The sequence below is a fragment of the Clinocottus analis genome, unplaced genomic scaffold (genome assembly GCF_023055335.1).
Source record: "Clinocottus analis isolate CAN_PGR_092001 unplaced genomic scaffold, fCliAna1.0.p SCAF_6, whole genome shotgun sequence".
In the NCBI taxonomy this organism is placed as follows: Eukaryota; Metazoa; Chordata; class Actinopteri; order Perciformes; family Cottidae; genus Clinocottus; species Clinocottus analis.
The window spans coordinates 6,381,920-6,406,063 of NW_027176218.1; the positions used below are offsets into that span (position 1 = coordinate 6,381,920).

At 42.6% G+C, this 24,144-nt stretch overlaps 2 protein-coding genes across 3 annotated transcripts; both read left to right on the plus strand.

Moving 5' to 3' along the window:
- Positions 1-373: 373 nt before the first annotated feature.
- Positions 374-9,006, plus strand: LOC137803615 (uncharacterized protein C3orf20-like). 2 transcript variants are annotated; one of them, XM_068602247.1, is made up of 21 exons: positions 374-706; positions 788-864; positions 970-1,427; positions 2,270-2,326; positions 2,407-2,506; positions 2,814-3,023; positions 3,148-3,297; positions 3,604-3,721; positions 4,194-4,319; positions 4,408-4,527; positions 4,671-4,715; positions 4,865-4,918; positions 5,064-5,138; positions 5,384-5,525; positions 5,848-6,067; positions 6,409-6,489; positions 6,612-6,969; positions 7,305-7,424; positions 7,835-7,977; positions 8,594-8,698; positions 8,833-9,006. In XM_068602247.1, the coding sequence occupies exons 1-21, from the start codon at positions 656-658 to the stop codon at positions 8,933-8,935; spliced, it is 2,913 nt and encodes a 970-aa protein (XP_068458348.1). In that variant the 5' UTR covers positions 374-655; the 3' UTR covers positions 8,936-9,006. The 2 variants fall into 2 exon arrangements, with proteins under 2 accessions (XP_068458348.1, XP_068458349.1); XM_068602248.1 differs by having other exon boundaries at positions 374-673.
- Positions 9,007-9,672: 666 nt separating this feature from the next.
- On the plus strand, positions 9,673-24,124 carry LOC137804095 (FYVE, RhoGEF and PH domain-containing protein 6-like). The gene is made up of 21 exons (XM_068603081.1): positions 9,673-9,872; positions 10,980-12,969; positions 14,986-15,118; positions 15,312-15,373; positions 15,728-15,758; positions 18,222-18,373; positions 18,799-18,955; positions 19,100-19,187; positions 19,713-19,763; positions 19,870-19,928; positions 20,018-20,089; positions 20,803-20,871; positions 21,325-21,408; positions 21,539-21,618; positions 21,743-21,845; positions 21,994-22,140; positions 22,267-22,372; positions 22,752-22,846; positions 22,927-23,055; positions 23,167-23,306; positions 23,403-24,124. Exons 1-21 carry the CDS (start codon positions 9,860-9,862, stop codon positions 23,437-23,439), a joined length of 3,798 nt encoding a protein of 1,265 aa, XP_068459182.1. The 5' UTR covers positions 9,673-9,859; the 3' UTR covers positions 23,440-24,124.
- The last annotated feature ends 20 nt before the right edge of the window (positions 24,125-24,144 follow it).

Sequence of the window (24,144 nt, forward strand, 5' to 3'; positions counted from 1 at the left end):
GCTGCTGAGAGCCTCCAGTGGTCAAAACAGAAAAGTGTGCTGGAGGAATCTGAGCCAATAATGAGCCATTAGTGTGCAACATCTTGACCTTATAGCCTCCAGGAAGACGATCTTTCACTGTCCTGAGGAGCAAAACTTTTATTCATCATCACATTTTCTCCTCAAAGGGGGAAGTACATTTTGGCACAAACACAGGACAGAAAAAAAAAAAACACAGGTTGTTCTGTTGAGGCTGAGATGCTTAGTTATGTGACCATCAGGTCCTGATGTAGAAAAAAAAAAGAAAAGCTGCACTGCCTGATAGTATCATCACTTCGTCTGAACGTCGCTATAGTTTCAGGTTACTGTGCGCAAATGGGACTGCGTCTCCTCAGTCAGGCTTGTGTGTCACTTCTCCCGCGTGCACACACGAGAAAGCACCGCATCCATTATTGTTTATTACTCTTTTGTTGTTCGTGTAGTTTGATGCTCGGAGTCGATCGCTGCTGGTGGGTGTCGCGAGTATTTGGACACGAGTGTATCCAAGCAACCAGCCACTGAGCGGAGAGAGCCGTGAAGGGTGGATTTGAAAGCGTATTTTGTTGCAAGGACATCAAGTTAACGGCGTGTTTTTCTGCGTGTGGCGGCTCTCAGGAGGCGATTCAAGCTTGTCTTCATGGAAATGACGTCAGAAGTCAGAACTGGCCCTTTGTATTTCTTTGACCAGGTGGTCTAATGATTCATTTCCACTGACTTTAGTTTAAACGAAACAACACGCTATTAATCCTGTAACTGCATCTCTTTGCAGCCAACACAGAAACATCGAACCAAACGGGCGCGACGCAACCTCGCTTTGGGAGCCAAGTCGAAAGACACGACACAAAGGTAACTCAATTCCCTCCATCGCTCCAAACCATTCTACATTTTCCTCGTGCGACTCATACTTGTTTCTCATATTTTTTTGTCTCCCCCCCCCCACCCGCCTCATAGTAACCGAGAGAAGGACAACACCGATGATGGTCTCGCTCAGGGGCTGTCGGTGGAAACACGTGGCGATGTTGAACCTGATACCCCCGCAGTCAACACAATGGACAACGAGCCGCTGGCTGCGTACAAGCGAGAAGCCCCTCAGCTATTAAACGAAGTGGCTCGACTCCTTTCACAACACAAGTGGACCAAGGTTGGGCGCATCCCTCGCGGGATTGTGAACATCCTGAATTACTCCCGGAGAGGTCTGACCCCGGGGTCGATGCCCTTGAAGAGTTTGGAGTGGACTGACGGAGGTTTCGGGAAGTTGGATGAAGAGGAAGGTGCATCGCGTCAGGTGTCGGCCAAAGACAAAAGGGAGGCAGGAGAGAGGGACTCTCGTGTTGTGGGGGATGCTGGTCCCTCTGGGAGAAAACCACACGTCGGCTCGAACACGAAAAAGAGAAAACTCCCTTCTACAGGTGAATGAATCGAGGTGACACATTTTCATGGTAACCAACTTCCACTAGGGAAAGAAACAAAACTAAATGTAAAGTTGTGTTAGTTACTGGTATTGAATACAATTACAACTCATTTATGAAAGCCTTCAAGAGGACAACTTTTGCTAGATTGTGTCAAAAAAAGACACATCTCCCTTATACATAACCTTTCTTTTTCTTCTTACCTTTCTGAGAAAGTGTTGCAACACACCTGACCCTAAATCAAGAGCCTCTTGATTCACTGAACACTTGATGATTTATGATCGTATGATTTGCTTGTTAGAAAGTTATGTGCTCACTTTAGAAGTCATCAGGACTGCTGATCAAAAATATGTCAATAATTACGGGTTCTTCCACTTTAATAAAGCATCAGGTTGTAAAAGGGAATGCGTTGTTCAAATATAAGTACAGGTATACAATATGTTTTACAACTTGCATTAAAAAAAAATTAAAATTAAAATTAAGAATAAGATAAGTTTTAGTTATTAATGTAAAGGAGATAATAACAATGAGAGTGATGAAAGTGAAAAACCATTAAGTAATTTCTCCTGACATTTGAAGACTGAACGTGAGGACGGCTTTAGTTGCAAAGTTGTGGAAGTGAGAGGATTAGTTTACCAGACAGGACAATGTATGGTGTACTGCTGTCTGTTAATCTGCTGTCTGTTAATCAGCTACAGAGCTATTGAGTTACATTATTAAGTGTCCCATGCCACTGTTAGTGACTGATATATGGCCAATATTGTCGCTACAGACTCAATAAAAAGGTGAATTTTAGACTTTAGATGATAATTTGACTGTTTCTTATTCTCACTCCCCAACAGCTCAAAGCTCCATCACCGCCAGGTTCTCTATTTCTTCCGACAGCTGCAGTAATCCAGGTAAAACATGGAGCAGAAGCATGGTGGCCACGGCGTCTGTGGTTACCCTGCGGCCTCAGCTGAATGTGATGTGTGTCCAGGTTGGATCTTCCAGCTCAAGCGGCCCTCCTGTGACGAGCCTCAGCAGATCAGTTTGTGTCAGTGGGTGTTGGCGCGACTCCAGGCGGCCAGAAGTCCTGAGTGCGTTGCTGCAGTTGGTCTAAACATATTTGTCAAATCCGGGGTTACATTACACAATTTCCTATCCAATCAGCTGATCAGATTTAGCTAGGGATGATAATGTCTTTGTAGACTCTCTTATATTTTTAATGAGACATTTAAATGAATCTCCCAGGTTTGGAGAACAATGTTTTCCCTACTAAATTTTACATTCGGCTATCTGCTATTGAAACTTGTAGATGCTTCATTTTGCCGTGTAACTCTTCATGAATACTAAATGAGAGATCAGTTATTCAAGCATAAAAGTTGATTTCATCTCCGCGTATAGGACACTGCAAACATCTGCACAGGACCTGTGCAAGTCCCTCATACTGCGTCACTACGGCGATGCGAAGACCAAACTGAAGGACAGGAGAGTGAGAACAGGCCGACCTGCCACTTTAGTCAATGGGATGCCCCGGATCCCAGAAGTGAAGCAGCAGGATCCAGAACGGAGGAAACTACACTACAGGATGGAAGACGGCTCCTCGTTCATATAGTACCCTACTCGCGTCCTTTTTATTCATAAATATTTTAATTCTAGAAGTTCTCCCAGAAGCGTAGGACACATGGATAGCGTGTCACGGCAGCTGACCTTTTGACCTTTGACTCTGCTCTCTCAGCTACCCGTCTGGTTGCATTGCAGTATGCCAGAGCCACTCAGGCCTGCCCTGTGGAGGCTTCTATACCAACATGTTCAGCGACAGCAAGTGTCCGGCTGTTCTGGCGACTGTCACAGCGTCTGGGCACGGGGCCGTGACACATCCTCACAGGTGAGCTCAGTGTTGATATGTATGAACCTGTTTAACACACAGCAGTATGCCAAAGCAACTCAGGTCTGCCCCGTGGAGGTCAACTCTCGGGGTGGCTGAAATTGTATGACATGATTCTTCTAGGCATTAAAAATGGAAAAGAATATTGTACTATGTTCATTAAATTACAAGTAGGGTGTGTGTGGGGGGGTGGAGGGGATATAATTGTCTTATTAAAGTCTTAATTAGAGGGTTCAGACCCCCTTAGCCCACCCTGTAATTGAAACCCTGATGACAGCTTTAATGATGTGTAAAATATCCCTGCAGCTCTGCCATTACAGCAGTGTGGGACCAGGCCGGTGGATTCATACGTGACCATCATGGGAACATAACTGAGGGATGGAGCTGGCAGACTGACCGCTCACCGAGGGAGAAGATTATACAGGTGAAGCCACAGTGCTATAGTGAGACGAACACAACCTTTTTCTACCAATGACATACCTACTGTTGTAAAAGTAATCCATGTTCTTTGAGCCATATACAGACAGAGTCAGTAACAGGTTACATATAGAGACCAGGGCGGTGGTAATCACCAATCAAGACATATATTTAGTGACAAGGGTAAAACAAGGGGGTAATAGTCTGGAGAGGACCTGCCATGTGAGATAATTGTGAGATGTGCATATGGGAAATGTCACATTTAGGGGAAACAAAGCAGGGCATGTGAGGTATGACCCATTGACGAACGAACACTAACTGCCTCTGACAGGGCCGAGACGGGTTTTATAACAGGGTACAGTGTGGAGATTAGATAACACGGGATGAATTCGTCACAGTTTCTGAGTGCTGATCATACTGATAGCTGTTTATTGTCTCCATTTTATAGAAATCTGTGAATGTGTTTTTGTCTCCTATAGTTGTCAGATGTCATCTCTGTGAAGCTGCTCAGTGGCACGTCTGGCGTGATCAGCTTCAGGTGTAACAGCGAACGCGTTCAACTTCCCCTTTTGGCTCTGTCCAACATTAAACAACCAGAGGAAACGGTGAGATGGCCAAATAAAACAAGAGGACAAAAAGTATTCGAATGATGGTAACAAATTCAAATCTATAACGTCTACTCGGAATTGACAGGTGTGTTTGCGGACTGAAGGAACGTCGACTTCTGAATCTGCTCATGACCTCATGCTGGTGAGGAAGACAGCATGCCCTGCTGTGATCCGAGGGAGCAGAACAAACCTGTTCACAACACCTGTAGGTGGAAGGCTTGATCTATATTTGTGGACTCAACACTTTGTATAAAACAGCTCTAGAAATGCCTTTTATTTATCTATATTTCATATAATTTACCATGCAAGTAATGATTGAACGTCTACTCTGAATTGACGTGTTTGCAGACTGAATCAACGTCTACTTCTGATTCTGGTCAAGACCCCTTGCTGGTGAGGAATATGTTCATATATGTTTTACTGTGCTGATTGTTGTTGTTGTTTGTCTAATGTATGCACCACCCACTGAGACTAACTCATCGTATGTGCAACATACCTGGCAAATAAATGGTTCTGATTCTGATTCTCATTTGATTCTGAAGACAGACCCCTACGCTGGGATCCCAGGGAGCAGAATGAACCTGTTCTCAACACCCGTAGGTGGAAGGCTTGATATATATATTTATGGACTCTATAATTTGTATAAAACAGCTCTCGAAATGCCTTTTATTTATCTACATTTCATATAACCTACCATGCAAATAATGATTGAATGTCGACTCTGAATTGACGTGTTTGCAGACTGAATCAACGTCTACCTCTGATTCTGGTCAAGACCTCCTGCTGTTGAGGAAGCCAGACCTTCTCCCAACACCCGTAAGATACTGTCTTATCACCACATGAAAGCATGATGTACATTTATGGACTCAATACCGAATCTCAAAACAACAGCCCAGGCTAAAAAATATGTCCCAACAATACATTTGAAGAGGTCTTCACTGAGTCCCTTTGTATAAAACAGCTCATGAAATGCCTTTTGTTGTTCTATATCACATAATCTACCATGCACTAATGATGGATGGCATGTGTGTGTGTGTGTGTGCTCCCTGTCCGTCCTCAAGATGGTTCAAGAGGTGGAGGGGCTGAAGGTGTCATTAGCACAGTGGAGAAAAAGAGGCCATGTTAGCAGGGATCTGAGGAGGCTTCAGCAGAGAGCCCGAAACATCCTGGACGGCTGGATGGATTATTACCACGTTGCCGTCGGTACGTTCACACGACCGTCTGAAATAAATTGAATTCCAGCTTTTCTGAAATGTGCTTTGTGTGTTCACGCTTCCCAGCTGGGATGTACTGAACATTTTGAGGTATTAAAAGTGTACCATTCAGACAAAAAAAAAAGTTACTTTGAGCCAATTTGACCCAGAAAGGTTGTTTCAGAGTGATTCATTGAAGCAACAAAAGTTACAGTATCACCTCACCCTGCAAACTCAACATTATTGAATAGTTCTGTCAGGATCTTGTTCACGGTCACTTGTGTCACTCGGTGTCTGCGTGCATTTCTGAATGACCTCTTCCTCTCCTTCAGGTATCAAGTGTCCTGACATGGAGCGGATGTCAGATGCCCCACGGAGGACCAGGCTGAGGAGAGAGGTACAGGCAGCTGCTCTGCCCTCTCTGAACCCACCTGAGCAGGCAGATGCTCAACCAGTCCAGGTTGGAGAGGGCGGGACTAAGTTACTGGAGCAACACAGCTATCTGTCAGCACCAGAGAAAAAACCTCTGGCCTCCTCTGCCCAACTGCCAAGGTGTCTTCACCTACCTACCTGCCTGCCTACTTACCTACCTGCCTACCATCCTGCCTAACTAACTAACTACCTACATATCTACCTACCTGCCTACCATCCTGCCTAATACCTTTCTACCTACCTACCTACCCACCTACCTACCTACCTACCTACCTACCTACCTACCTACCTACCTACCTACCTGCCTACCTACCTACTTAAACAGAAGCCAGTAATTGTTTTAGTAGTCAGATAAACACATTGTTTATTGATCAGTTTCAAGTGCTACAGCTCTGCTAGACATTGCCCAGATGTACTATGCAATGTATAACATTTCACTGTCTTTACATCTATGTTGCTAGGACACCAAAAAAGCAAACAAAGGAGGAGCCCTGTGTCACATGGATAGGACCCGTTCGAATTCATGGCAACTTCCCACTCGAGTAAGACCCACTTGTATGACTGACGGGCACAGAAACAGATTCAAGTGTTATTTACTGCAGTTTAGAAGAGCAAGAGTATATTTACGATGCTTCACTATCATCCCCCTCTCACACCCTGGCAGGTCAGTGATTATTCCAAGCAGTGAAGATTTGCAGCCCCCTGCCGTCGCCCGCAGTCCGCCCCCCCCGGCGTTCCCTCCGTCCACCCGCCTCACAGTGTGCCCTGCTCTGTTAAGAGCTGCCCTGTTGGGGGAGGGGGGGCACAGGCGGTGCTGCTGCAGCGTTGCACTGATGCCAGTGGTCACGGACCTGGAGTACGATGCCTTCGTGGTGGGCCAGCCGCCGCACAGTCAACAGATCCTGGTGGTGTGCACGACTGCGCTTCTCCGACACGTCAACGCCCCTGCGCTGTGCAAACAGGACGTCCTGGAGAAGCTTTACAGGAGGATGAACAAGCACAGAACCATGCCGTGCACTCAGGTGTGAACGTGTCTTACAAACAGGGCGTTGACAAAATATTAAAAACACAATATGTGGCCATTTTTATTTTGATCACCTGTTATATAGTGTATGCACACCACGCATCATTACAGTCTCTGATTTCAATTGCTGCATCATTTGTTCATTGTATCACTGGCGGTAAAATAACATCCAGATTACATCATCAGCAAGTACGCTAAACGTGTACTTAAGATATATACAGCTTTGCTCAGACTACAAAACAACGGGTCAGTGAAAGACAAACTACAGTCCGCAGGATATTTCAGAGAATGTATTTTTCTGCAAACTTCGTAACAAGTTTCTTTACAATCTAGTGCCAGATGGATTCTTTTCGCCTGGTGAGGTATGAGATGTCCTCCGGGAGGCCCAGCTGTGAAGGGGACAACAACGTGCTGCTGCGGCGGCGGCACAGCGCTGCTCCTGGAATGGCCCTGGTCAGTAAAGCCGCTGCAGGCCTGAGTACAGGCTGCAGGCTCTGCTCGGTGCAGGACTTCATGGTTGCCACTGGGTGGCAGCAGCAGTACTTGCCTTAAGCAGAGGAGATAATGTGGAAGGGATGGGCTGACCCTGTGGTAAGGTGCTGTCTTTTCCAAGAAACAGGACATTTATTATAAAATGACTGTAGGCGAAGCAGTGAGGGTTTCGTAATTACGAAATGCAAAGTCCAGACAGATGCTCCACTGATTTTTTTCTGTAAGATGAAAATGTCTCCATTAGTCTATTAATCAAACAGACATCGTATACACACACTGTAAGGACCCTCTGTTGTGAAATAGCCACATATCCACATGACTGATCTCCATTTCCACACATCTAAAGTGAATTCTCTGTGTTCTTGCGATAGATGTACATCAGAGGGAAGCTGCTGTTTGTGGGCCACACATTCAGTGGACACAGCTGCTCCATCAGGGACCTTCAGAAGCAAATCTCCCAAATCAGAGCAGACTACAGATCAGGTTTAAGCCTCTCTTCAGACTACAAGATCAGGTACTACTAAATGGGAATCTGATGTACTGGAACCTGAATCATAGCCGTAATGCAGTGTCAAGGCGACAGGATTTAACTTAAAACAGTTGTCAGTGATTATTGTGAAATTTAAAGCGTGTTCAGGGTGAATCATTTCATTAAAAAACATTTAAGTAATTAACAATTTGATTTCCTGAATTATGTTCATCGGAGGTGGAAGAAGTAGCGGCACCATACTGTTAATGACTCCATTAAGGAAAAGCATTTGAATCTTTAAAAATGTAAAAGTATGAATGTATTAGGAACAAAATGTTCTTCAATTATCTAAAGTAAAAGTACTCATTTGGCAGAATGGCCCCTGTGAGTTTGATATCATTGGATCAGTAATAATTTCGTATAAATATGCAAGTGATACTTCAATTTTGTAGTTGGTTGATGTGAAGCTAATTATATCTGCTTTATGTACTTTTGGGTAGCTTAACATAAAGTATAGCTGGTCCAACAAAGTCCACAAGTTCTGTTAGTAAAATATGAAATACCCTAAAATATTCAATACTCAAGTGAAGCACAAGTATCTTAAAATTGTATGTTTTACTTTCCACCGCAAGTGTTTCTAGTTTTCTGTTATTTTTTGCAGCGATACAGTTAACACACCTGCAGCCACGGATGCACACGAGTCACAAGATGCAGCACTAAAAGCAGCACTGACTGCTCCAGTGGAAGAGGAAAAGGTCAATGAGAGGTTTGTGACTGAATTCATATTTTGTATAACTGCCTGCAAATTCGTGACATGTAATGTGATGTGTTTGCATTCTTGTTCACAGCCAACACAGTGCTAATATTGAATAACCTGCCCGGTGTCTTCTTCCTGCACAGAAAACACCATAAACCTCCTGGTGTGTCACATGGGCCGAAAGACTCTTTTACCAAACCACAGAAGACTCCAGCACCCAGCCGTGTTCCTGTAAACACACACTGAATATGCTCCGCGGTGACGGGATTATATCCACATTGGCCCATTCGTGGTTATTAAAAAGTCTCCAAACTGCATCAACTGTGGGTTCATGCTTTTAGTTTATGGTGCAATCAAACTGTACATTTTCTTTTACAAATGTTTTTGCTTACAATGCAACTCGGAGTCACAGATGAGTCTCTTCTGTTCAATGCAAATTATATTTTTAACTTTTAGGCTTAACAGGCAACTCTTAGAGATATCTTATGTCTCAGGATCTTGACAAGCTGCCAGTCACGTCCCTCCCAGAGCTTTTTCCTAAGAATGACCGATTAATGAACCCTCTGACATGGCAACAGCATAATGAAAGCACAATGCAGCAGCACAATGGCTTTACTTCCTCAGCTATACATAAAACATAGCTTACGAAGCAGCAGCTGCCTCCCACTCATAAGTCCGGTTCTTTAATAATAGTGGTGATAATTTTAGCAAAGATGATGATGATGTATGTGGAAACTGCGTGGGAGGAAACTACTGCGTAATGATCAGCAAGTCCTTATGCAATTGTGTAGACTTGTTGATTGGACGGAGGAGAGCGTGTACAACAATCCTTCAAAGCTCATGTTGCACGTTTTACTTTACAGCCGCGAACATTTGTGTTGTTGTTGTTGTTGTTGTTGTTGTTGTTGTTGTTGTTGACCGATCTGGCAACCTGTGGCCCCCGAGGACCCCTAGTGGATTGTTTAAAGAAACAAAGAGGAAGCTCTTCGTGTCGCTGGCAGCCAGTCGGTGCGGCTGCGGTGAGAATGGACCGCGCGCCGCGGGATCGACATGTGTTGCTCTAAATGTCGATTTTAAGCAGATGACTTATTTGGCATCGACGGCTTGCGATGGATCCGGACGCCCGCGATGGTTGCTGATCGTTGAGCATTGACAAAACAGAGTGAAGCCATGATGAACTCAGGTAAGTGACGGACACTCGATGATTGCTCTGCTCAAACATTTGTTGGTGACCGCGCCGTCATCTATTAAAACAAACAGGAAGTGCAATGGCGACAGAACCGTGTGTGTATTTATGTTATTTCATTTCTTCGGGACATTCAGATACATTGTTACACACGCAGAAGAAGTGCAGCAGAAGTCGTGGGCGTCTCGCTAAAGCTACTTTATCACATCTGTATCCGTATTGCAAAGTCCGTGAAGTAGAAGTTGATACAGCGAATCAAATGTATGAAAGTATTCCAGATTTAAAAAAACACACACCAGAAGACAGACTGTGTGGATGTGCATATATGTATTGGACAGGTACGTGACTGTCAGACATGTGATTTTAATTTTATTTTTAGAAAAGTATTCTCAGTTCTTGTGACACATCCCAGCCATGTCCCTGTCTATGTCCAAATCCCCAAATTTAAAAATCACGAGGGTTCTCGTGGACTTGTAGATGTGTTTGGTGTCAAACCTGTGGCTGGTTAAATCAGAAAATATGTGCTGAGGGAAGGAAAACAAACAAACATTTCCCCTCCTGCCAGCAGGTCAGTGTTATTGTTTGGCCAACCACATAAAGTTTTAAGGACAGATGTACCTGGTTGCACGACTCATTGTCAGTCCCTGCATCCCCTCCACCATTTCTCTCCCACTCTTCATGTACCATCTGCTCCTCCTCCTCCTCCTCCTCCTCCATCTCTGTCTGTTGACCATGAGCCGGATTACTGTGCTGTTGTGTGTTTTGAGTGGCAAATATAAGCCATGTGATATTTGAACCCCCCGGAGAGGTAGTTTAGTACTTTACAGCATTTTTACACTAAGCTGTCACTAGGTTAGGATCAGTGTGTCAGGGCCGAAAAGTTAAAGAGTGAACCGTGATTAGGGCAACATCTGTCAGACGAGTGAAATGCATCAAATTCACCATCTGGATATTCAGAATGAGCTTTTTATTGTGTCACATTGGAGCCATAATCTTTTTGATGCCTTTCAGATTTGAATATGTTTCCGAGCAAGAGGCTGTCATTCAGGGGAGAAAACTTTGCATCAAATCCTAAGTGCATATCTCTTGTTTTTCTGTCCCCAGGGATGCAAAAGCCACCGTTGGCCCCGAAACCAAAGCTGGCCCAGCCACAGAGGCCGTCTCCCTCAACCCCTCGAAGAGACCCCGTCGCACTTCCGTCCCCTGGCACACCGAGGAAGGTCAAACCGGTACTGGCCCCCAAACCATGCCTCACCAAAGTCACCTCTGCTGTAGGATCCAAACCGCTCTCTTTAAAGAGCCTGCTCCAAACATCTGCAACAGAAACCCCACACATCAACGGCCTTATCAACTCCCAAAATGGAATACAGCAAGAGAACAAAAAGCCAGATTGGGATTATATTATTCCTATTTGTCTGTGTAGCCAGGAACACTGCAGGTGCATCAGGAACACATCAGCGAACGGAAGGCTTCCCCCTCCATCTCGAGGAACTGCGGACAACAGAGGAGAGAAAACAGACAATGCTAAATGCAAAGTGATGAACGCGTCCACCAACGCTCGCCTCACAAATCATAAACATCTCCAAGAATCGTTTACTTTAGATACACTTCTCAACACTGACATCGACACCAGCAGTCCTGAGGTGACTGTTCGGCCGTCCTTTCCTCACAGAACATGGAGCGATGAGGCAAACGGTAACGTAATAACCCAGAGTGCACCTGGGCGCGAACCAGAGGAAGACACTCTCGGCTCAGAGCAGACATCTTGTGTCTCCCAGCCCACACCAGTCCCAGTAGCGTCTAGGAAGCCCATCCCTGTCCCTGTGCCACGGAAAGCCAGGACCGCTGTGCTGGCCCATCAGGAAAAGGTGGAGGAGGAGGGTGGAGAGATGGTAAGCCAGGAAGGGAGGGAAATGAATGTCAAAGAGGTGAAGGTGTCACCAGAGGGGAAAGGTAACTCATCACTGCCTGTCAGTGTACTTGTTGGAAACAAGCTGCCTATATGTCCGTCTGCGAGAAAAGCCTCCGCCCAGCCAGCTCCTCCGCCCAGGAAGAAGCCTTTACTGTCTGCACCTGAGAAAGCAGCGACCTCTGCTCGCAACACCCCGCCGAAGGATGTGGAGGAGGAAGACCTGGGTTGGGACAGCAGCATCCAGGAGATGGAGGTATCGGTTGATAAGGAGGATGACGACGAGGCGGCGAAGGAAGGAACGCTTGACGAGGAGGCGGTCTACAGTGACTTCACACAAAGTGCTGCTTCTGGCAGTTCGCGCAATCACCCGGAGCTGAGCCGGCCGTCTGCCGTCACTGTGGCAGCGGAGGACGAGGTTGTCAAGGTGGCTCCCAAGAAGCCCCAGAGAAACAGCATCCCGATGGCACAGGTGCTGGGGAAGGAGTCTTTTGAGGAGAAAGAAGAGTGTACACCAGGGGAGGATGAAAAAAGTCAGGGCCTTCCCATAGAGGACAGCGTTTTGAAGGACAGAGTGATGAGGGAGCTGCCTTCGCCTCCGGTCGAGAAAACGAGCAAAAAAATCCTAACGGCTGGAATCAACAAGCCTACTCGGTCCAGCCTGAGCAAGCAGAAAGCCAAGTCGTTCTCTGGCGCCGACGTCCTTCGCGCCGACGGACAGAAGAGGATCTCTTTCCGTAAACTGCTGGACTTGAAGCTCTCCGTGAAGATGCTTCCCAAGCTGATAGCGAAAGGAGGCCACAGCTCCGACTGCGGCGCGAACGACGTTGGACAAAACGTGGACAGGGACCAAGACGGGTGTCAGAACCTCCACAACAATCCCGCGGCTCAGCGTAAATTCTCCTGCCCGCTGATTGGAGTAGAGCAAAGCGTGGACGGAGATGAGTTCTCTTCTGGAACAGAACAAGATGTTTACTACGAGAACGTGCCGCACTACGAGGAGATACCAGACTACATGAACGTGCCTGTAGGAGCAGGGGCCGTTGCGTCTCCTTGGAGCCCCATCTCAAAGCCCGCAAACTGGCAGTATGATGATGAGGGCATTTATGAGGAGCAGGAGCCATATATGTCCTTTGAGAAAACCACTGCACAGCAACAATGTCCGACGCCAACAGACGATGACAGGTATAGATTGTGGTGGCTTTCGTTTCATGCGTCTTTGTCCTCACGTCTGGGATTTACCTTGTTTTCTAAAAGGAGTGCATTAAACCCTGTAGGCCTCACGAAAACATTCATCAGTAAAATATCTAGTTAATTGCAGCAAGTGTTTGTGTGTCATTTGTAAAAAGGGAAGGACACAGAGAAGCATGACACATTGTGTCCTTTGGAGCAGATTCCTGTCAGGGGAGTTTGACAAGTGTAATGACACGCATATTTTTAAAAATATCTTCATGCCATGCATTTTTATCGGCGACAACTCAAACACAACATAACTTTTGACCTAGAGGACAAGAGTTGTGTTTGTTCAAAAGCAGTTTGCAACTAAATACTCTCAGCCTTTAAATAAAACAATGTAAGGAACATTTTCAGTATTTTCTAGCGACACAGACAGTTGTGTGTGTGTGTGTGTGTGTGTGTGTGTGTGTGTGTGTGTGTCATCACGGCACAAACTTGTCTGTGAGACACTTTAATATAAACTACCACAGAAGTGTGGTTTGAGCACTTTTATGTCTGGCTGCGGACCAATTGTGTCAATGTGGGAGTGTCACAACAATGCAGAAAGTCATAACGAAACTTTAGAGGTGTGTAGTTGAGATCAAAATGAAGACACGAGCATGATGATGGGTCTGGTCTGAGCAAGGGTGTTGGAAGTAAGGAGGTAGGAAGTTGGGAAGGGACCATATTATGGACTCAGAGGTCTGTTCCTGGGATTCTTGCCTCCACTTGATTACAGTGGAGTTGATTGAGTTCCATTTGTGATGCTGAAAGCAATGAAAAAGTATATTAAGAAAGCACGTCAATGTTACTTTGCATTATTCACTGAGCTCGCTGTCAACGGTTTAAATTGAAATGCATTTTTTTAATCAAAGAAACGCTCTCTATAAAACAGGGAGATTGATGAATAAAAACACTTCTGAAGATTTATAAATGCTCAAAACCAGATGTAGAAAAGTGTGCCGATCGATAAAAACTCTTTGGAAGGTGAGCAACTATGTTTTGAAGTGAATCAATTCTCACACCACATGCACAATCCTGAGCCTAACGCTCAATTAGCTGAATTAGCTCAAAAAGCTTAATTAGCTCAATTAGCTTAATTAGCTCAATTGAACTTAGCATCTATACATTCTTGGTAGTATTTTTCTCTAATTATCCCTTTATGCAGAGAACTCCCATTTCGGTCGTGAATGAGCAGTGAGCAGAAGTCAGTCGGAAGAAATCGGATTACAGTTTGTGTAACTGTGCGCTCGGCATTGCACAGCTTAGTGTTTCGCCCCTCTTTAGCTCCAACTGTGCAACAATCACATGTCAAAAAGACGTTGAGCAGCTCACAAACGGAGACCAACATACCACAGTGTGAAGGACTCACAGAGTCCGGCTTATTTTGTTTGCTGCTCAGCCTCGGCCTGTTTCTTTCCCTGCAGTTTTGTTCAGGGAGGGGCCGTTGTTGCAGATGCAGCGCTCCCTTCGGGAATTGTGGCATTTTAGATATGTAGTTTCTTTTTGCTGCAACTCCCCGTTCGCTGTTCAAATGTTGTCATTTTAAAGCTGTGCGTGTCTAGAATCATGCGAGCGTGTTGATGGTTATCATGAAATGTTTCTTCTTTTTTTTTTCCAGTTGTGTCAAATGTTCCTTTTTCCTGTGTGCCCTTTGTTTTATGACTCCCACTTGATCAGATCAGGAAATGTTTGACTCGACTGACTGATTACATGCTGACCAAGGTGTTTTTTCTTACAAGCCTCATATCTTTCTTCCTCTTCTATATATAGCACACACTCTCTTCCTTGTGCTTTTTTTTTGTGCTCATCATGCTGGCACGTGAATGATGTGGTCATCATGTGCTGCCTTCAGGGTTTTTTTTTTTAAATAAAGGCCCGTGGCGACTTCTTACTGTCCAAAACACACCTTTTAGTGTGTTTGCTTCATGCTCTGGCGTCTGCTTCTATTCTTCTGTGACCCTAACATCCCGCCCATGTTGACAGAAGCTCCGTTGATGAAGAGGTGACCCCCCTGGATAATGGCCCGTCGGATGAGGAGCTCTTGAACAACACCTCAGAGGATGACAACAGCTCCACCTCGAGTAAAGGAGACCCTGAGCAGACAGAGGAGAGTCCGGTGAGAAGCCGACAGGTCTATGAATTCAGTCCCTGGAGGTGCTCAGAAATACTTCCTGCAATCTTATACGCAATATTATGGTGCACAGCGGGTATCTGCTGTGAGTAGTTTTGCCCTGAACGACACCGTGGTTTTATTATATTGCATTGTAATTCTAAGTCTGTGTTTTTTGCACCTTTTTTGTTCGACGCAGAGTGCACAGAAGAAGAGCAAGATTCACCACATCGCCACAGAAATTATGAGCTCTGAGAGTGTGTAAGAGTCTTAATTTGTTTTTCTTTAAGTGTAGGTGAACTCAAATTATGATTTGATCGCTAACATTAACAGGTGAGCCACCAGGATTGTTTGGTTTTTAAGTGCCCAGGTTTTGAGGTTTTCGGCCTCCACCCCAGTTTAATCAATGGGTAGAGTTGTATTAATGTTATGAGCACCACCGATTCAACACTATTCACGTGTAGCTCAAAATCTTGGCAAATAATACAAAATAATCAGCCACCACTAGATAATTGAGTTTCTTTGTCTTAGGTGGAAGCGTCTCTTTGCTTCCTGGATAATTATAATCAATCATAACTTAACTTTCACCTTCTGTGTTTTTTTGTTTTTTTTTAGGTTTGTTGATGTCCTGAAGCTGCTTAATGTCGTAAGTTGTAACACACATCAACCTGTGAAGTTGGAGGAAAATTCTGTCTTTACTAAAATTATACATCAAAAGATATTTTAAACTTCCCAAGTGGGGAAAAAAAACACCATTAATATTGAACAAATGATAATATCAAATGGGTTTTTTATACAAATCTACCAACGTTATCTAAACGCATGAAGTGAGCCACACGTCATAGTGTTAAAAAACGTTTTACTTTGACTCTCTTTATGTTTTATCTTTCGCTAGTCTACAGTGTGAGCTCACATTCTCCATATGCGTTTGATTATGCTGGCCACGGGGCACACCCCATGCAGGATAAGACCTCACTCCCTTCAGTCTCGACCGCACAGCTCACATTACTTGCGGTTCCCCCCGGCTTTTTTGATAATAGTGGGATCTGACGCTAACACCATACACTTCTGGACTTCAGTGTTTTTCATGTTACCTCCTCGAGATGTTGTCAGATATTTAATTTGTAACCGATTCAGCCAACGGAATTATATGATGACCAGGTGTCTGTGCTGTACTGCCCTCAAAAGTCTGGTTAAGAATATAAGTGTTTGTATTGTCGGATCCGTTTAACTCCAAGCAACTTTGAACTATTGCTCTCTTGTAATCTTACAACAGAAACCCTCCACTGTGCAACAAAGTTGCTTTGCATGTAATGTAACTAAATGAATGAAGGACCACAACCACACTCTCTCAGACAAATAACAAACAAAGGGAGTTTATTAAAATGTTTGATCTTTTACGCAATTTCATTACAGCTAAACACAGCCACAATAGTGGCTCGTGTTAGCCCTGAATGAAGGACTGTATATCAAGCGCAGACGAGCCTAAAGAGGAACCAGCACAAGTTGCATTGTAGCAACTGACGTATTAGACATATTTAATACCTAGAGGGCCGACATGCAACCAAATGTAACCCTGGCTACTCTTAGCGTTAACTATATGATTGTAGTTTCTGAATTAAAACTATTGGGTGTGAGTGACGCTGCACCGCAGAGACAGTGTCTTCAGGATAACTTGGCCCACTTTAATGAAAGAACACTGATAGCCAACATAAAAAACATCCCCTCCTAATTCTTTCAATCTGCTAACCTTTGACCGCTACTAAAATGACAGGCAAGGTGCGGCATGTTAACAAAGTGCCTTGTCGAATTTAGGAAACATAATCGAATATACAAATGTAGTAGTCATTAATTTAATTATGTAAATGATTTAAATAAATCAGAGATGGTCATTTTCAAAACAAATCTTTAAAACATTGTATTTCACCTAATTTAACCTATGTGCTTGTGTTCAGTGTTGGTTTACCTCAAAGTCCTTCATGGTATTTTCTCATTTTATTTCACAAAAAAAGGATGTTTAGAAAGACAAAGGTTTTGAAACAACAAGATTGTTGTGGGGCTGAGTCACAAACCTTGACTCCTCACTGCACAGCGCAGACAGGAAATGTTTTGGTTTCTGCAGACTGTAGAGGAATGGAGTCCAGTCATGAGCATCAGTCATAGCAAGTTCAAAAGAATGTATAGGTGACTTGGTATTTGTTCATTCTCCATCCGTGCTAGGCACGCTGATTGATGATCACAACACATGCAAATGTGTTGTGTGTTTGTTTTAATTTTTTTTATCGGAGTTAGAAGCTCAGCAGTAACAAAGGAACTGCAGGGCTCTGTGTACTGTCCTCTATGGGAACAGAAAGATAAGAAACGGCTTGATTTTGAACTTAATTAAAATGAATGACCAGCTTTCAAAGGGCTTCACAAACTAAGTTTGGAGAATAACTTCAATTGACATAGAAGTGTGTAACCTTTTTGAAGTAAAAACCACAGCTTCTTTGCCTCCCTCTTGTTGTCTAATTAAATATTATAAAACACACATATTCACTTACTGCTGATTCAGTCACATCTAAGTTGTAATCTATTCTTATCTTGTGAATCATCCAGATTTTGTTCTAATTCCTTGCCAAATCTTTTTCCACATGACGCATCTCCTTCGCTGTCAGATCACACGTTAACCACAGCAGCTCTCTACTGGGTGCTCAGTCTGCAAGTAGTTTTATTTGCCATGTGTCCTCATAAACCACCACCAAACAAAAAACCTCCACATCATCAGAAAAAGGAAGCAGAGACGTCACCCTCAGGCTCTCTTGTTCTCCTTTTTGGTTTGGATTCATGAAATACTGGAAATTCAAAAATGATAAATGCGATTCAGGTAAATGTGTAGGTCACGGGTCAGTACTCTTTATCTTTTACATTGAAGGTTTCTGGAGCTTATCTGGTTTATAGTGTTTCATGGGAGCATATCACATGATCTACAGCGCAGACAGTTGTTGTATCAGCTCTTTATGTTTCTTCTAAAGTACTTCAGTGAGATTCACCTCTGGGGTTTCCCCCTGTGTGCCTTTTGTATTTGACCATCTGATTCTTGGTCTGTCTGACTCCATTTGATCCACAGGACTTCCGTGACGCCGCGTCCACAGTGTCTCGTCAGAGTGGGAAGCCCGTGATCGAGGAGCGTCTTCTCAATCAGATTCTGTACTACCTCCCGCAGCTCTATGAACTCAACCAAGACCTGCTGAAAGAGCTGAAGCAGAGAGTAGCCAAATGGTACAACAGAATCCTGAAAAACACCTGAGCAACGCATACAGCTACAAGATATGGCCAAAGGTGTATGAAAACACCTGTCACGTAAATGTGTTTTGGTCTAGGGCTGGTCGACATAGTTCCATTTAAGAGGAATCTTAACATTACTGCCATTATATGGCATTATATATTTAATTATAACGATATCTATGTCTTTAACTAGATATCGTCTTTGATATTGGAATATTGTAATATGGGGTTAAAAGGCTGCATTAGAGTAAAATGACTTAATTTTCTGAACTTACTAGACATATTTTATTTGCTGCATATTGTCCACCCCCCAGTTTATATACTGTATATGTGTACATTTATTATTATTACTACAGGAAGACATCTTATGCATTCATGAAGTGTCCCATCTCATTCCCCTTTTATTCTATGCCTATAAGGGATGAGAATGCACAGCTAGCAGACATTTTCCTGAAGAAAGGGCCCTATCTGAAGATGTACTCCACATACATCCGTGAGTTTGACAAAAATGTGGCTCTACTGGAAGAGCAGAGCAAGAAGAACCCGGCATTTGGCGCAGTGGTCCGGGAATTTGAGGTAACGAGGCTCGCTTGGCCGGTTTTACCCGTCTAAGGGGCGTGTCTGTTGGGTCACTGAGGTTTCATTGTTAATGCTTGTGTATGTGAGGTTGTTCCTGAAACTTGTGTTATCTATAATATGTGTCTTTTTTTTTCGTCTCAGGCTAGTCCGCGCTGTGCTAATTTGGCTCTGAAGCATTACCTACTGAAACCTGTCCAGAGGATTCCTCAGTATCGGCTGTTGCTCACAGGTACATCTGCATTTTCCGAACATTAATCGCTCTTTACGTTCATTCACTATGTGTTCGTCAAAGTCGAGCTTTATTTCATTCCCAAATCCCTTCATTGTGTAGTTGTGGACTCCTCAACGTTGCATGTCAGACCAGCCTGTAATGTCTCATTATTGGCATCCTGCTGCCCTCTGGTGTCCAGATAAACGAAAATTGCTTGGAATTTGCTCCTTCAATCCCCGTAAAATAAGATTTTTGAAGTGCAGCCCAAATGAGATTAGGTGACATAACACAAGCTTTAACATGAGTGAGCTTAGTGTTTCAGGAGTCTAATGGATGAGGGTCGCTCCCTCGGGAGCAAAATGTGAAGAATGTTCCTCACGTCGCTCTTGTATAATTGTATTACGTGAGCACCTGCAGACCTTTTTTTTTATCCTGGATTTTAATCTCCGATTACGTTTCAGGAATTTGCTGTACAACACTGAGCACTTGTAAACCAGTGAACAAAGTAGTTTCTACGGTTGAACCTCTCTTATTGTGTTCCAGACTATCTAAAAAACCTGTCTGAAGACTCACTTGATTTCAAGGACACACAAGGTAAACCAACGGTCTTTGAACATCTGTATACTGTTAACTGAACCGCATGGTCATGCATGTATGTCATGTATGTGATGTACACCTTTTCAAATTTCTATCCACTCAGCTGCTCTTGAGATCATGAAAGAGGTGGCCAATCATGCCAACGACACCATGAAACAAGGGGTGAGAACCAAAAATAAATCAGTCATGTTTAATTATGTGGAGATACAATGCTCCATACGGGTTACTGACGTCCACTTTGTGTCTCACAGGATAATTTCCAGAAGCTGATCCAGGTGCAGTGCAGCCTTAACGGCCACCATGAGATAGTCCAACCTGGACGGGTAAGGCCATAAAGATATTTTTGTTTGTGTGTGTTGCTCTTTTTAAATATATAGATAAACCATTTGTATATAAACCTTCATTATTTTGTAACATTAATAAAATATGTTAATTTGTTTAACTTGTCTCATTTACATGGATTCCCAAAGCCCTCATCCATAAATATTCACACGTTGTTTTCATACAAGATAAAGAAAGTTGAGAACGCACTTTGAGGCCCATTTAGTAGCACATGATCTTCCTCAGCAGATGGAGTTTGCCCAGTTGCCATGAAATAGAACATGTGTTTAATATTTAAATTTCTATTTTTTCTTCTACTTGAAGTACTTCTAGTTTATTTTGGCTTAAAAGATAAGAATTGGAGTTCAGGCTTGAATTTGAAAGTAGCAGTTTACAGAAAAGTCTCACCTCAAGGTTAAAAATTAACTCAAAACTCATTGATTTCACTAATTGATAAAATGTATGTATGAATGAATGAATGAATGACAGTTGTGTAATACATGTTTACATATGTATATATTATCAATTATTACATTTTAAGCCATAAAAAGTAGGGCTTCATCTAGTAATTACTATCATTTTACTATCATTAGCAAAACGGCATGCTTTTTTTAAACCTGATATAGTGCTCCATTTTAACACCGACATTTTTCAGCTTGAGTCCAAAAATAACCGTCATGACTTCATGTGATCTTGTGACATTGTTATGCTCCAGATCTTCCTGAAAGAGGGCACCCTGAAGAAGCTGTCAAGGAAGGGCATGCAGCCTCGGACGTTCTTCCTGGTACAGTAAAAAAACACATCTCTTCCTCCTCTAATTTCATTTGTACACATTATCATGGTAGTACTGCAAGAAGTCAATCTACTGCTCACATTTTTACCTTTTAGTCTAAAAAGTGTGTCCTGTGAAGCTGTTTTTTTTTTTCTAAGTGAGGCGTTATTTATATTCATACATTATAGTATTTATTTTCCTTTTAAGCTGCTGTAAAGCTCCTGAGGGAATTTAGATCAGAGACTATTTGACTGTCCTGAGATTAGGGCTCAAACGAGATTGTGCCCTTTGATCATATGACGTCAAACCTGCTAACTTCTCGTATAAAAGCATTATGGAGCCTCGTGGAGCCGAACGCATTTAAATCAATTTGTGTTGACCAGTGTTTCCGAGCTCCTCTGTGGTGTATTTAAAATGACAGAAATAGCAAGAGGTAAATGATGTTTTTTGTCATGTCTTCTTTAGTTTAACGACACATTGCTGTACACCACTCCTGTCCAGTCGAACCAGTACAAGTTCAACAACCTGTTTTCTCTGGCTGGGATGAAGGCGAGAACTTCACTCTTTATTCCTTCGCACTATTCATCTTTTCATATATAGTGTGTGTGTATATGTATATGTGTGTGTGTATATATGTATATGTGTGTGTGTATATATACACTAAATGAAATAATTGCAGGTGAGCAAACCAAGCCAGGAGGCCTACCAGAATGAGCTGAACATTGAGAGCGTGGAGCGCTCCTTCATTCTCTCAGCGAGGTAATGATCAGGAACAAAATACATTCTCTTGGTAGAAAATGTGTTTCATAACCGTTTTGCACACAGTGCATAGGTCTGTAGATACTATGTAGGTGTGTAGTAACACACTGTTTTCTCTCTGCAGTTCGGCCTCAGAGCGAGATGAATGGCTTGAGGCCATCTCCACAGCGATCAGTGACTACACTAAGAAGAAGATCAGCTTTATATCTGGCAAACCTCCAGAAGAGGTAAAAAAAGAAAAGAAAGAAAAACACAATTTCAAGTGAACCTCATACGTCTACTGTTTGCAGTGTGTAATCTGTTATAGTAATTCATACAAAGTCTATTTTGTAGTGTATATATGAGCGATGAGAGTTACCGCCTTCATATTTTCAGGTAGGGCTGAGAGACTGTGGTGATGGTGCTCCTTTGGGATCCAAAGCCCCGATATGGATCCCTGACCCACGGACCACCATGTGTATGATCTGCACCTGTGAGTTCACCATGACATGGAGGCGCCATCATTGTCGTGCATGTGGAAAGGTAAGAAAGAAAAAGTCTCTCTCATCAAAAACAAGATTTGCAAATAAAGATGGCTTACACAACTGCACATGTTATAAAATAAGGAAGGAAGAAAGAAACACATTCAATGCTTTATCATCCCATCAGGTGGTGTGCCAATCATGTTCCTCCAACAAATGCTGTCTTGAATACCTAAAGAACCAGTTAGCACGAGTGTGTGACCAGTGTTTTCCTGTTCTTCAGCTACAGAAAAGTAAGTCTCTTATTTGGTTTATCTCTTTTTCATTGAGATAATTATACTATTTAAAAAAAAATCATTGAGATTATTATACTATCTATCTATCTATCTATCTATCTATCTATCTATCTATCTATCTATCTATCTATCTATCTATATATATATATATATATATATATATATATATATATATATATATATATATATATATATATATATATATATATATATATATATATATATATATATATAGGGAATTTTTTTGTTTTTATAAAAACATGTTTTTCTCTCAAACCCCCGGCACTACTCCAAAGCACCCCTAGGGGCACTAGCACCCCATCTGAGAAACACTATAAAATTAAACAACTGCATGTTCCACATCTGTGTGCATCAGGTGAACGAGCCCGCTCAGCAGCTGTATCCCCTGGAAGCAGAGCAACCTTTGCTTTCAGCAGGAAGCACAAGAAGATTCCTAAAGCACTTAAAGAGGTGCTGATTGTTTTACCGTGATCAAGCTGCACTGTTGGTGATAATGATCTGATATCTCATCAAATGTTTTATTTTTCCAGGTTACGGCAAGCACAGATAACTCCTCCATGAGTGGGTATCTGCAGAGGTCAAAGAGCAATAAGAAGCAGGGGAAGAGACTGTGGTTTGTTATCAAAGACAAGGTCCTGTATACATACGCTGCAAGTGAGGTAAGATCTCCTTCTTACACCAATGAAAGCCCAGTGTCATGTTATAATTTAACCAAGCAGGATTGGTTTCATGTTCATTTAACAACAGTCTTGTATTGTGTCTTTCTGCAGGATGTTGCAGCCTTAGAGAGTCAGCCCCTGTTGGGGTTTATGTTGAAAGTTGATTCATCACAGAAGTTACAGTTTAAGCTTTACCACAAAAACACACTTCACTACATTTATAAGGCCGACGACCTCCAAACAGCACAGAGGTAAGGTACAAAGAAGAGTGCTACTTATTGTTGCATAAAGTGACGGCAATGATAATACAAATAATACATACTTCTTCTTTTTTTTTTTTTCAACAGATGGATCGACTCATTTGAAGACGCCACAGTGCTTTAATATTGGTTGACAGTGTGTGGAGCTGATCGACATACTGTTTTACCTCAGTGTTCTCTGAAAAAGCATCTGGAGACACCATAATAGTTGCATTGAAACATAATCCAAATATAGTATTGTATTGCTTGTATCAGTGTAGTTACTTTTTACATAGTTTTAAAATGTGGGAATTAGCTGTTGGTTTTGTATATTAAATGTAATGTTTAAACTCATGCAGTTTTGGCTGCAGTTTAAGAATAATTTGCCCAAATCATCTGTAGCTATTTTAGACCTTTTATGGTTACATTGGACATTTCCATGTTTTTTTTAGTAACGATCTTCACAGCACAAATTTGTTAATAAAAGCTTATCGTCAATAAATTTGTCATAAATGTCATAACATTTTTTATAACATTAATTTTTAGAGGTCAAAACAAATATTACATTTTTCTTGTAGTAAGAGAATGATCACTTCTTTTTTTACACCAGTGTGTCTTGTTGTATAACACACAAAATGTGCATGTGTCATGCTTGTGTTCAAGACTTTCCCCTATCACTAAAGTTTTCTGTAACTCTGAGTCTAACCTAAGAGTCTTAATGGTGTAACAAAGTATATTCACTGTTTGGATCTAAACTGTACAATAATGGGTAATGCACTTATGTAATTCAACCGGCTGTAAATATTATGTGCCTACACACACTGATGTAAATAAAAAGGAATCAAATGAA

Excerpts from the sequence above, each read along its gene's own strand:
- LOC137803615 (XM_068602247.1), top strand. The coding sequence starts at position 656 with ATGGAAATGACGTCAGAAGTCAGAACTGGCCCTTTGTATTTCTTTGAC. Across the intron at positions 5,139-5,383 it reads CAGACCTTCTCCCAACACCC|ATGGTTCAAGAGGTGGAGGG; the intron begins GTAAGATACTGT and ends TCCGTCCTCAAG. Across the intron at positions 7,978-8,593 it reads TCTTCAGACTACAAGATCAG|CGATACAGTTAACACACCTG; the intron begins GTACTACTAAAT and ends TATTTTTTGCAG.
- LOC137804095 (XM_068603081.1), top strand. Across the intron at positions 15,759-18,221 it reads TCCTGAAGCTGCTTAATGTC|GACTTCCGTGACGCCGCGTC; the intron begins GTAAGTTGTAAC and ends TTTGATCCACAG. Across the intron at positions 19,764-19,869 it reads TGATTTCAAGGACACACAAG|CTGCTCTTGAGATCATGAAA; the intron begins GTAAACCAACGG and ends CTATCCACTCAG.